Genomic DNA, 13,152 nt, shown 5'->3' on the forward strand with positions numbered 1-13,152 from the left:
TAATGAATCTAAATCATAAATTTTAATGATATTATGTTTGCATTTTTGCTGTAGTTGAAGTTACAGGTTATAACAAAATTTGTGGGGAAAAGAAAATTGCATGATGTCAAATCCATATAATATTTATCTAATAGAAATCCACTTGGTATTAATATATTAAAAAGTTCTTTGGTTTAACATTTTTTTCCAAATTAGATTGATTGTAATAAATAGAACTCTCTGTAAAGTGTTCTTGATGTCTGATTCTCTTTTTGTTTTACTAGTTTTTGTGAGTTTATCCTGATAATTGCAGTTTTTTAATTTGTGTAACTTAACAGGTGTGAAGCATCAAGTCCACATATTCATCCAGTTGGTTGGTGTAAAGAACATAGAAGAACCCTTATTACTCCACCAGGTGTGTGTTTTTTAATGTGTCTAATACTATTCATAGACTTCAAGAGTAGGCAGACTTTTTCTGTAAAGGGCCAGATAGTAAATATTTTGGTTTTGCAGACCATGCAGTTTCTGTCACCACTACTCAGAACAGTTGTAGTGCAAAAACAGCCATAGACAATAGGTAAACCAGTGTGCATGGGTGTGTTGCAGTAACAGTTTATTTACAAAAACAGGCAGCCGACCTGCAGGCATTAGTTTGCTCACCCCTGATGTACTTTCAACTATATTAAGTATTGCCTTAGTTCATAACAGAGTCTCAAATTTTGTCTCTTGGAAAAAAAAAAAGGTTCTGTTTTAAAAGATCTTTCACTTCTCAACTTGAAATTCATTTCTAGACTTTATATTAGTATATATTTAAATATATTGTCTAACCATAGAAGCAAATTGTCTAAGGCTGAACAAGTCCAGAAAAATGGGTAAGAGGGACAGCATTTGTGTGTGGACTGGAGAACAGACTTCATGTCAGCGTCAGTCCTCACAGAAGCACGGTGTTCACATTTAAGTGAGAAATTGAGGCTTTAGATTTTTTTACTTAGTTTAGACCTCACACGCTCACTTTTCCTTTTTCTGTCGTGATTCCTGGTTCCAAAATAGATTTTGCACCTTCATGCTAGTGGTGCCTCTGTGTTCTCTGAAGTTTTCAGGCGCTTCTGCTGTCTGCCTCTGGCCATAGAGCCTTCTCAGCTCATTTGCTGTCTCTTTAACGGGGAACAGTGTAACTGCCGATAAATAGTGTCCTTGTTTTATATCATTTTGAGTTTCTTTTATGTGCTAAAGAACAGATTCTGTGGCTTCTTCATAATCAAGACAGTGTATTTCTGAGTACATCACTACTTAAGGGGCCATGGCCACTTTGGGTATGAAAAGACAGGATCTTCAAACAGAAAGCATCCCTGCGCAGTAGACAGTTGCTTAGTGGACTCTTACAGGAGTAATGAAGATTGCCTTTATTACAGAGAGAGGATGAGTCCTGGGTTTACTAGGAGCTGTTTTCGAATGTAGCCTGCAGCGTGTAAGCTGCAAGATTGGAGAGCTTCAAATTCTATTGGAACAGCTGGTTTCATTTTTAAGTTTGTCTCCAGTTCCTTCGTACAGTGTCTCACTTAGAGTGTCTGATCGTTTACTCACTCAGGAGGACCAATCATTCCTGTAATAGGCAAGTCAAGTCCTATCCACTCCCCGAGTTTTCTCATATATAAAGGGAGGAAAGCCTCTGTCTTGACTAATTTACAGTACTATTTTGACAGTGAAATAGCATTGATACAAATCATGAAGGGTTAAAGCAAAGTATTGGCCAGGCACCTATGGCTCACGCCTGTAATCTCAGGACTTTGGGAAGCTGAGGTGGGAGGATCACTTGAGCCCAGGAGTTCAAGACCTTCCTGGGTAACATAGTGAGACCCTGTCTCTGTAAAAAAATTTTAAGTCAGCCAGGTGAGGTGGCATGCACCTATAGTCCCTGCTGTTTGAGAGATTGAGGCAGGAGGATTGCTTGAGCCCAGGAGTTTGAGGCTGCAGTCAGCCAGCTATGATTATGCCACTGCACTCCAGCCTGGGCAACAGAGCAAGACAGTGTTTCAAGAAAAAAAGAAAAAAAAAAAAAGAAAGAAAGATATTAATGGTTTCATGGCCCCAAATGTAGTGCTGCCTGGAAGATTTCTTGTATTCTGCCTTCCTTTGTCTGTCCTGTGGCTTACAAAATAATAGTGGCCAGTGATTGCCAAAGTTGCTTCTTTGCCACTATCACCATCTAAAATGCTGTGAGGATCCTTTTAGATTCCCTAGTTTGTTATCAGTCCTTCTTTCCGTACCACCATTTTTGGTCATGATCAGAGATCTGATTAATTAACAACGAACCAGTGAACAACAAAGGGTTCCTGGTTATATACCCTGGAAGACGTGGTGTAAGGCATTATTGCCAACTTCTTAACATGAGGCAAAGAACCAAGCCATCTATCTCCTTTCCTGGATGTTTATAATTCAGTGGAAGAGAAAAAAAATAGCTTTTTGACACATTTTTAAAATTCAAAATTGCATGCAAAAATGCCAAATACACAACAATATGAATATATATAATGCCATTAAAATAGTAAAAATGGTAAATTTTATGTTATATATATTTTGCCACCATTAAAAAATGCAAAAATGAACAAACAAAACTGCCAAATTGTGAGACTGGTTTATTGGGCATGTGCTGATGCTAGTCTTTGCCCCATAACAAAAAAGACACCCGTTCTCTGATCTGTTTTCTCTAAGGGCAAATTCCTGGGTCATCTCTGATCTGTCTGAAAAGAAGGATTCTAATCACTGGGCTTCCTAAGCAGCTGCTTCCTTCACCCCCTGGTACTTCACAGATTTCTCCATCCACTGACCTGCCCTGTAGGCCACCACCACGTTTCCGTTCTTTCTAAACACGCAGCCTCTCTTTATTGTTCTTTTCAGAAATTAAAATCTTCATGCCTTTTAAAATTATTTTTATTTTGAATTTTCCAAATTATACACTAATAGATGCTTGTTTTTAAGTTTAGAGTGAACTGCAGTTATCTCTATTAATATTTTAATGGTTTGTCCTTATGTGTTTCCAGGAAAGCATTTTTGCCTATGTGAATTCACACACATGCATGCATACACCTCAGTTTCATTTAGTAGAATGTTCTGATTTAAATTGTTTAAATTGTGCAAGATGTGTGTTCCTTAAAAATGTCGTAAAATGTATACACAGAACTATGTTTGCATATTAACTCTGTTTTTTTTTTTTTTTTTTTGCGACGGAGTCTCACTCTGTTGCCCAGGCGGGAGTGCAGTGGTACAGTCTCGGCTCACTGTAAACTCCACCTCCTGAGTTCAAGTGATTCTCCTGCCTCAGCCTCCCGAGTAGCTGGGACTGCAGGCACGTGCCACCACACCTGGCTATTTTTATTTATTTATTTATTTTTGAATTTTTTAGTAGAGACGGGGTTTCACCGTGTTAGCCAAGATGGTCTCAGTCTCCTGACCTTGTGATCCACCTGCTGCAGCCTCCCAAAATGCTGGGATTACAGGCATGAGCCACTGTGCCCGGCTGCATATTTACTCTTTAACTATTTTATTTTGAAACAATTTTGAAGGTACAGAAAGGTTTCAAGAATGGTGCAAAACTCATCTATACCCCTGACTCAGAGACCCAGTCAAGTTTGCCAGTTGTGCTAGTGATGTCATTCCTAGCAAAAGGATCTCAGTTGTCAGATCCCCCCAGCTTCTATTAATTAGGCTCTCCTTGACTTTTATGACCTTAATAAGTTTGAGGATTACAGATCTGTCATTTTGTAGATTGTTACTTAATTTGAGTAGGATTGGTATCTCCTCATGATCATACGAAGGCTGTGCATTTTTGGCAGAAATATCATAGACATAGTGCTGTGTTCTCATTGCCTTCTCTCAGGTGGCTCATGATGTCAGTCTGTCTCTTTACTGGTTCGCTTTTACCACTGATGGATCAAGATGGTGTGCTACGTTTGTCCACTAATGGAGTTATTTTTTCTCTGTAACTAAGAAGTATTTTCTGGAGAGATACATTTTCTGGAGAGGTACTTTGAGACTGTGTATCTCGTCCCAACGTCATTTGTTAGTTTTAGCATCTGTTGACATTTCTAGCATGAATTATATTATTCTGACAGTGCTAAACTATAATTTTCTTATTCCATCATTCCTTATACAAAATTAGTTGATATTTTCCTGCAAAGAATAGCTTTTCTCATCTTCCTATTTGTTCAATTTATCTATATCAGTGTAGACCCCTAGATTACTATTTTTATCAGTGAGTTATAATCGATTGCTAGCATTATTTATCTTCATATTCAGATTTTCTCAGATATTAACCAGTTATAGCCCCTTTAGACACATTTCAATGTCCTTTTGAAATGTTCTTATCATTTTTTGAGAACTTCTTATTTTCTGGCACAGCTAGGCTTATCTCATACTTTCCCTGACCCCACCCTAGAGTCACCCATTTCTTCAAGGTTCCATGCTGCTTTTTCGTAGAGAATGATATTTAGAAACTAAGATCTGAACACGAAGTGTGCTTATTTACTACAAGAATGTTGATGTTTTTTTCAGGCCTTTCAGCTGATATAGCTTGGAAATACATGTGTATAAATATATAAAAAATGTATATGTTTATTTCTGTATCTGTTTATATATTGAAAACTGTGAATTTATACCATTAGTTCCAGTTCAAATCCAACACATCAGCTTCATTCTAGTTTCCCTCAAACCTGGCTAATATTATCTCCGATATATTTGCTGCTTTTCTCAGTCCCCTTTATGTGGCTAATTTCCTACCACACTGGGCCACTGTTTATTCCTGCTCATGCCTACCTAATGGATTTGGGGCCCTGGAGGGAACAAAAGAGGGCAGGAGGAAGGAGAAGATATTTTTACACATTCTATTAATAATGTTACATCATTTGTGTGTGTTTGTTGGAAATAACAATATGAAGTTATATCTGGAATTGTTCACATATTAATATATATAAATCTACCATGTTCTTTTTAATAAGTACTTTCTGCTTATGTACTTTTTTTTGCACATTTGTATATTGAAGGTCATTTAACTTACTTAATTTTCACATTTATAAACAATTGTATGTTGCCTTTATTACATATGTCAGATTTTTCTAGATTCATAGAAACAAAATTGCTAAAGGGTATTTGTGTGTCTGTCTTGTAAGACTATCCTTAGGGACATGGATAAAACTGGAAACCATCATTCTCAGTAAACTATCGCAAGGACAAAAAACCAAACACCGCGTGTTCTCACTCATAGGTGGGAACTGAACAATGAGAACTCATGGACACAGGAAGGGGAACATCACACTCCGGGGACTGTTGTGGGGTGGGGGGTTGGGGAGGGACAGCGTTAGGAGATATACCTAATGCTAAATGACGAGTTAATGGGTGCAGCAAACCAACATGGCACATGGATACATATGTAACAAACCTGCACATTGTGCACATGTACCCTAAAACTTAAAGTATAATTAAAAAGACTATCCTTATCTGAAAATATAAATTCTATCTATAAAATTTTCATTTTAAAAGTAATAGAAAAATAATGATCAAGATGAAAACAATTTCATTATTACTAATAGCTCTGAATGTGTGAGTAAAGTTGTCATGTATATATGAACATTATTTTCTAGATTATAATATTTTATAATTTTTGTTGGACAGTTTGTTATTCTTGCTATCATTTTGGTTAAACCTCATAGGATTTACGTTCTTCTTTCTTAGGTTATCCAAATGTGAAACATTTTTCTTGGGATAAATACTTAGAAGAAACCAATTCTTTACCTGCTCCTGCAAGAGCTTTCAAAGTGGTAAGATGATACATTTTATTAATTTGCATGGATGAGATCATTTATTTATTGAAATTTAAGAACAGAACAAGATGGTATTAGTAAACCAGAATAGGAATGAGAAAAAAATAGAGCACCAAATAAGATGTTTTCAAATTTTTACAATTTTTAAAGTCAAAATTGTTATTGGGATTTTTGTTGTTGTCATCCAAAAAAATGCTTTGATTTTGGATTTTAAAGTCTCCTTGGAAAATAATTCTACTTGATTTGATAGCATGTGGGGCCAGTTGTTGAAATCTTAAAGCAAACTTCTGTCTTTTTAGCTAGATATTCTAAAAGACCAGAACATATCATGAAAATATTTTTCAATAAAAACTATTGGATAATTGATTTGGATTTGTTTATAGCAAGCTGAGATGCTGGGTTTTTTTATTTTATTGCTATAAATCAGCATGTTTAATTACCAAAATGCAAGATCATCTGCTTTTATTACAGTATCTTTCTAACCCAGGGTCATTGCTTCTTGCATATAAAGTATTAAGATTCAAATGAACCTCATTTCTATGCAAGGAAGAAATAAGAAGTGAAATATATTTCTCATTTTTTCATCTCAAATAGCTTGCTTTATAATTTAGATTTCTCATGAATTTAACAGAAGAAAAATATATCAAATATTTATTTTTTAAAATATGTCATGATTAGCTTATGATAAATAATTTTCTTTAAGAGATCGTTTTATGTATAAATTGCTAGGATTTTTAATGTTAGAATTAATTATTAGGTATAGGTCCAAATTTAGAAGAAAGAACATAAAAAATTTTAAGAGCAAAACCATAAGGCATGAAGAGAAACTATGTCAAAAAATGTGTGTGATTTCATCTGATAGTAAGTTGAAGATTTAAAAAAGAAAACTATTTAGAGTTATGCCATATTTATGAATTTTTATCTCCCCCCCTTTAACTTTAAACTCTTGTCTAATGCGAAGCAGAGCTGCATTACACTTCACTTTAAACGAATAAAATTACATTAGGATCAGCCTACATATCTAGTGTCATAACAGAGAGAAAACAGATTTCTCTAGTTTGGTCTTTTAGGTGTCTTGCATTGACTGCTCTGTGTTATTTATATAACATACTTAATTTTCATGGCAACCCTTTTTTTGTTGGTTGAGTCAGGGTCTTGCTCTGTTGCCCAGGCTTGAGTGCAGTGCCATGAACTCATCTTGTCTCACTGCAATCTCCGCCTCCCGGGCTTAAGTGATCCTCCCACCTCAGCTTCCTGAGTAGTTGGGACTACAGGCACATGCTACCATGCTGGGCTAATTTTTGTATTTTTTGTAGAGAAGAGGTTTTGCTATGTTTCCTGGGCTGGTCTCAAACTCCTGAGCTCAAGCAATCCACCCACCTCGGCCTCCCAAAGTGCTGGATTACAGGCATGAGCCACCGCGTCCTGCCCAGCAACGCTTTTCTTATACCCATTTTACAGAAGAGGGACCTGAAGCTCAGAAAATTAACTAATTTGCCTAACATCATGCCAAACAATCACCTTATCTTCCACTGTCTGTGAGTTTTTCAGAGGCTTATAAGTTTCTGCTGAGTACTGAGGCGTAGGTAGCTGTCGATTCCCCCAACCCATTCCTGGTTCTATCTTTTATGTTTGATTGCTAATTTCCTGTTTTAAAGATATCTTCTGCTTTTTGCCTCCATTACCACTTCTAATTTTGGTGTTTCATCTCAGCCACTTTAATATTCTTCCTCTCTCTATTTAAAAATAAATTTTATGCTTGTTGATTTTTGCCAGTACACCTCCAACTAATAAGAAAATTTTCTTGTCTTCCGTCTGAGTAATCAAATAACTACAGTATTTTGAATTTTACTTTGCTGTTTCCCTTGCTCGTGCATCTGTGTTGGAATTTTTTGACAGATAGGGTGAAGTTCAGAGCTACTCTGGGAAGTTGAGAGTTTGAAAGGCTGGTTCTCATATTTTCTTTCTTTATTTAAAAAATGACAGCAAGTTCTAACCATTTAAAATTTTTCTGTCTTCTTTTATGACATCATTCTCTAAATAGCTCAGCTATTTGTTTTTTAAATTTTTATTTTTTGAGACAGTCTCCCTCTGTTGCCCAGGCTGGAGTGCAGTGGCACAATCTCGGCTCACTGTAACCTCCACCTCCTGGGCTAAAGCAATTCTTGTGCCTCAACCTCCCGAGTAGCTGGGATTACAGGTGCATGCCACCATGCCTGGCTGCTTTTTGTATTTTTAATAGAGACAGGGTTCAGCCATGTTGGCCAGGCTGGTCTCAAACTCCTGGCCTCAAGTGATCCACCCACCTCAGCCTTCCAAAGTGCTGGGATTACAGGCATGAGCCACCGTGCCCGGCCAGCTTTTCCTCCTTCTTCTTCTTTGTAACATCAAGTTTACCTTCTCTTCCTCTTTATCTCACTCTGTAAAATTTTTTGTTATGGCAGAAACCTCCTCATGGATTCCAGAAAAAAATGAAGCTTGAGGTCGTAGACAAAAGGAACCCCATGTTTATTAGAGTAGCAACTGTGGCGGACACAGATGATCACCGAGTCAAAGTAAGTGTTCTGTGTGGGAGGTTGGCTTTGTCTTTTGTTATAAGATGTTTTAGATAAAAACTTTGTTAGATACTTAACTTGTGAAGTCCTGTAATTAGTAAAATCATAGGAATAAGCAAAATAATTGGCTGTGCATCTTTGTAAATCAGTGTTTTTCCAGGTTTGTCCTTTAATCTGCGTAAAATAATTTATCTTTAATTATGAATGGCTATTAATATTTTGAGTATGTATTGGGAGAAAGACAGTAGATACAACATATTAAAGCAGTATTATATTCAGAAGAAAAGATACTTCATTCTCTGATGGTATGCCCTTTTTTAAAAAAATTAAAGATTAATGTTTTTGTGGGGTAGATTAGAAGTAGTCTTTTCAGAGGAACATCCTATCTCTTAATATAGGCCAAGTAAAGATAAATAATTTCATGAATAAAATCAGATTTTAATTAGTTAGAGTAATAAAAGTCAAATGCCTCTTAAAAAGTAAGCAAATGTTTAGGGAGACGGGATCAGCTTGTTATGTCCAGCCATGATAAAGTGAGGTGGAGTTCAGGAAAGGAGCCGGAAGAGCTCGTCTCTGTTTCTTACTTCAGCATTAACTTCACCCTCAGACCAAAACAATGCCTGTTCTACTTACTTCATAAAATTGTTTGGAATTTCTGTTAGGAATAATAATAGTTATAGCAGCAAGACATTAAATGTACATGATGTTTTACAGGGTAACCCTGTTCTCATGTTATTTAACATTTGTGGGAAGTTTACATTGTTATCACTTTTATTGATGAGGCAGAGGCTCATAAAGATTAAATGAATTATTAATTACTGGCAGTGGCAGAATGACATCTTAGTTCTAAGCTGTAGGAGTCTTAAGTTTATGCTCTTTTTTAAAAAATTACATTCTCAACTATCTCTAATAAGATAGTGTATAATAAAATAAATTATAAAGTAACATGAAAAACTACACAAATGTGGTATTTCTGTAGAATAGAAATTTTAACATTTAATTCACTGTTAAGATTATAGAATCATGTAGCATTTTAGAAAATTTTATAAATGCAAGACCTGTGCTAACCGTTTTTTCAAGTGCATTTTCTTATTATATTTGGTAGTAACGTAAGTCATAAAGCAATCAGTATTTTAGAACTAAAAGTATTTTTTAAAATAAAATCTAGACTAGTAATCAAATACATTTACAGTTAAGCACAATATTACTTTTATAAATCAGATTGCTCAGAATTGAAAAAAAATATTGGTTCGACTGCATGAAAATTTAATTATCACGTATGGCTGGTGGGAGTGCAAAATGTCTCAGCCTTTCCAAAGAGCAGTTTGGCAATAGGTTAACAAAATCGTAGATTGTTGTTTATCCTTTCATTTAAGAATGTTAAGGGAATAGCCAAAAGGAATATGCAAAATAAAAACTCCAAGGAAAATATATCAGTGCTGTTTATAGTACTTAACATTGGAAGCAACCACAGTAGCTGATGGGTAAAACGCATTACTCTTTATCTGCATGATGTTAAAATTAAATGTTTTAGAAGACTATTTAATACCAACAATTGAAAAATTCAGGTTTACATTATGTTATGATATCTGCTGTTGTTTTTTTTTTTTTACAAGAATACGTATATAAGCAATTCTGGAAAGAATCATACCAAAGTAATGACAGTGCTTCTTTCAGGGTGCTGAAACTATAAATGGTTAGGTTTTTTACTTGTTTAGTTTCTGGAATATATATTACTTTTATAATTAAAAATGTAGATCAACTCTCTTATTTTACATATGAGAAATTTTTGGCCCAGAGAGGTCAAGTATGCTCAAGTGGGTGGTTCAGTTAGTTAACAGGAAAAGTGTAGACTAGAATCCACCTCTTACTTCTAGCTGGATTCTCTAATACAACATCCTGGTCAGTCCTTAACACCCCAGAAATAGCTGGCTGTGAGGGGTACAGTTGACAATTATCTTTTGGTAATTACTGGAATTAATTTCATAGCTGAAGATGAACCACGGAACAAGTATCTGAGTATTTATGAGGTCTTTAAAAGGCCTGTATACAGGGGTCAGTGACTAAGTTTCAGAATTTATCAGAAGCTTCTGAGAATATAAAAAGCGTGCAATAGTAGGAGTTTATCTAATAAATGGGAGATTAGACAGCAGGAAAGCTCATCTTTGTTTTTTAAGAAGGAAGAAGAAGAGGGAAATGTAGACCAAGTTATTAGTATAGCTTAATATTTTAAGTTTTTCAGGGATAAAATCAACTCGAGTAAAATCATCTTTTAAGATTACATGTTTCAGGCCAGGCGCGGTGGCTCACGCTTGTAATCCCAGCATTTTGGGAGGCCGAGGCGGGCGGATCATGAGGTCAGGAGATCGAAACAACGGTGAAACCCCGTCTCTACTAAAAATACAAAAAAAAAAAATTAGCTGGGTGTGGTGGCAGGCGCCTGTAGTCCCAGCTACTCGGAGAGGCTGAGGCAGGAGAATGGCATGAACCCGGGAGGCGGAGCTTGCAGTGAGCCGAGATTGCGCCACTGCACTCCAGCCTGGGCAACAGAGTGAGACTCTGTCTCAAAAAAAAGATTACATGTTTCACACCTTGAGCTATTATAGTAAAACATTTTAAATTGTTCTATATTTGATCAGATGACATTGAAGAAAAATGACCTAGAATGGTTTTGCTCTCATTTATGTTTTTAGTAATGGAAGATTATTCCTGCCTCATTCCTTCCCACTCCCCAGCCTGGCTCCCCAGAGGCAAAAACTGTCGACTCTTTTAGCTCTTGCTTAGGACCTTTTTATCTGTAATTTTCTAAAATATGACCTATATTCTACGCTTTCTCAGTTCATCAGTTTTAAATATGGTTTATTTTCTTCATGTTGTGGTAATTCAAGATTTAGATCTTGCCCTTCTTCCCTTCCCCTTATCTTCTCAGTAGTTATTTTACATTGTTTGGTTCTCATTCACTGTTGAGCAAAGTAGTCTTTTCCTTGTGTCTGTTTTTCTGGGAGTGAGTAATTTGTTCATAGTTTAGTTTTTTTGTCTTCTTAGATTTTTACAAGTGCAACAGTGGATCTGAGATGCCTTTGAGTCAAAAGCTCAAGTGTATTTTTCAGTACTCTATCTTTTTTTTATTATTATTATTATACTTTTAGTTCTAGGGTATATGTGCACAACGTGCAGGTTTGTTACATGTGTATACATGTGCCGTGTTGGTTTGCTGCAGCCATTAACTCATCATTTACATTAGGTATTTCTCCTAATGCTATCCCTCCCCCTGCCCTCCACCCCATGACAGGCCCCAGTGTGTGATGTTCCCTGCCCTGTGTCCAAGCATTCTCATTGTTCAGTTCCCACCTATGGGTGAGAACATGTGGTGTTTATTTTCTGTCTTTGTGATAGTTTGCTGAGAATGATGGTTTCCAGCTTCATCCATGTCCCTGCAAAAGACATGAACTCGTCCTTTTTTATGGCTGCATAGTATTCCATGGTGTATATGTGCTACATTTTCTTAATCAAGTCTATCATTGATGGACATTTGGGTTGGTTCCAGGTCTTTGCTATTGTGAATAGTGTCGCAATAAACATACATGTGCATGTGTCTTCATAGTAGCATAATTTATAATTCTTTGGGTATATATCCATAATTAGATCACTGGATCAAATGGTATTTCTAGTTCTAGATCCTTGAGGAATCGCCACACTGTCTTCCACAATGGTTGAACTAGTTTACACTCCCACCAACAGTATAAAGTGTTCCTATTTCTCCACATCCTCTCCAGCATCTGTTGTTTTCCTGACTTTTTAATGATTGCCATTCTAGCTGGTGTGAGATGGGTATCTCATTGTGGTTTTGATTTGCATTTCTCTGATGAGCAATGATGATGAGTATTTTTCACAGCAAAATAAACTACCATCAGAGTGAATAGGCAACCTACAGAATGGGAGAAAATTTTTACATCAGTACTCTTTATCTTTTTTTTTTTCTCGAACTCTTTCTCATACTCAGCAGCCACGTATTCCACTGTGGGTGGAAATACTCTAAGCCTGGTACAAAGCTTTCATCCTGACACTTCTCTTTGCTGACAGACTAGGTTGTATGTCATTTTCCTGGATCACATACTGTATTTTTCTTGGGGTATTCTCTTACCTTGCTGACACACGTCTTTTCATATTTTCTATGGGGTTTTGATTCTAGGATTAATTTATTTCTAAGCTTAAGAAAGTAGACTCATTGCAAAGGACATTATTTTAAGCACACATATATATATACTTTTACTAACTGCATTCTATTTCATTATATGAATATACCATAATTTATTAACCAGTCTCCTGATGGTGGGCACTGTGGTAACTTCTAGTTGTTTTCTAATACAAACAATGAGTTATTGAGATTATCCAGTCAAAATTAATGTCATTTAAGTGCTCAACTGTTATTACCAAATAGCTTTCCAGAAATACTCAGTAGTTAACACTCCTGTCAGTGGTCTATGAGAACACCCATTTATTCTCATTCTTAACCAGCTGTAGGAATTACCAAAATGTGAACATTTTTAACAGGCCAATAGGAGAATTGTATCTTGTGATTTTAATTTATAGTTTCTAAATTATAAGTGAAAGTGCTTGTCTTTTTTATTCTTCTTCTTCTTTTTTTTTTTTTTTGAGACAAGGTCTCACTCTGTTGCCTAGGCTGGAGTGCAGTGATACGGTCTTGGTTGACTGTAGCCTCAACCTCCCAGGCTCAGGTGATCCTCCCACCTCAGTATAACTGAGTAGCTGGGGCTACACTTAGCTTTTATTTTTATTTT

The 13,152-nt window shown here is 36.1% G+C and overlaps 1 protein-coding gene across 17 annotated transcripts in view; it reads left to right on the forward strand.

Annotated features, from left to right (window-relative positions):
* L3MBTL3 (L3MBTL histone methyl-lysine binding protein 3) overlaps nt 1-13,152 on the forward strand; it is a 129,576-nt gene that overhangs the window by 65,445 nt on the left and 50,979 nt on the right. For all 17 annotated transcript variants that reach the window (XM_055263768.2, XM_055263803.2, XM_063621796.1 and 14 more), the window contains 3 exons: nt 318-394; nt 5,707-5,792; nt 8,240-8,350. In XM_055263768.2, the coding sequence (XP_055119743.2) occupies nt 318-394; nt 5,707-5,792; nt 8,240-8,350 (274 nt within the window). The remainder of the gene's footprint in view (nt 1-317; nt 395-5,706; nt 5,793-8,239; nt 8,351-13,152) is intronic.

The sequence above is a fragment of the Symphalangus syndactylus genome, chromosome 2 (assembly GCF_028878055.3).
Source record: "Symphalangus syndactylus isolate Jambi chromosome 2, NHGRI_mSymSyn1-v2.1_pri, whole genome shotgun sequence".
Classification (NCBI taxonomy): domain Eukaryota; kingdom Metazoa; phylum Chordata; class Mammalia; order Primates; family Hylobatidae; genus Symphalangus; species Symphalangus syndactylus.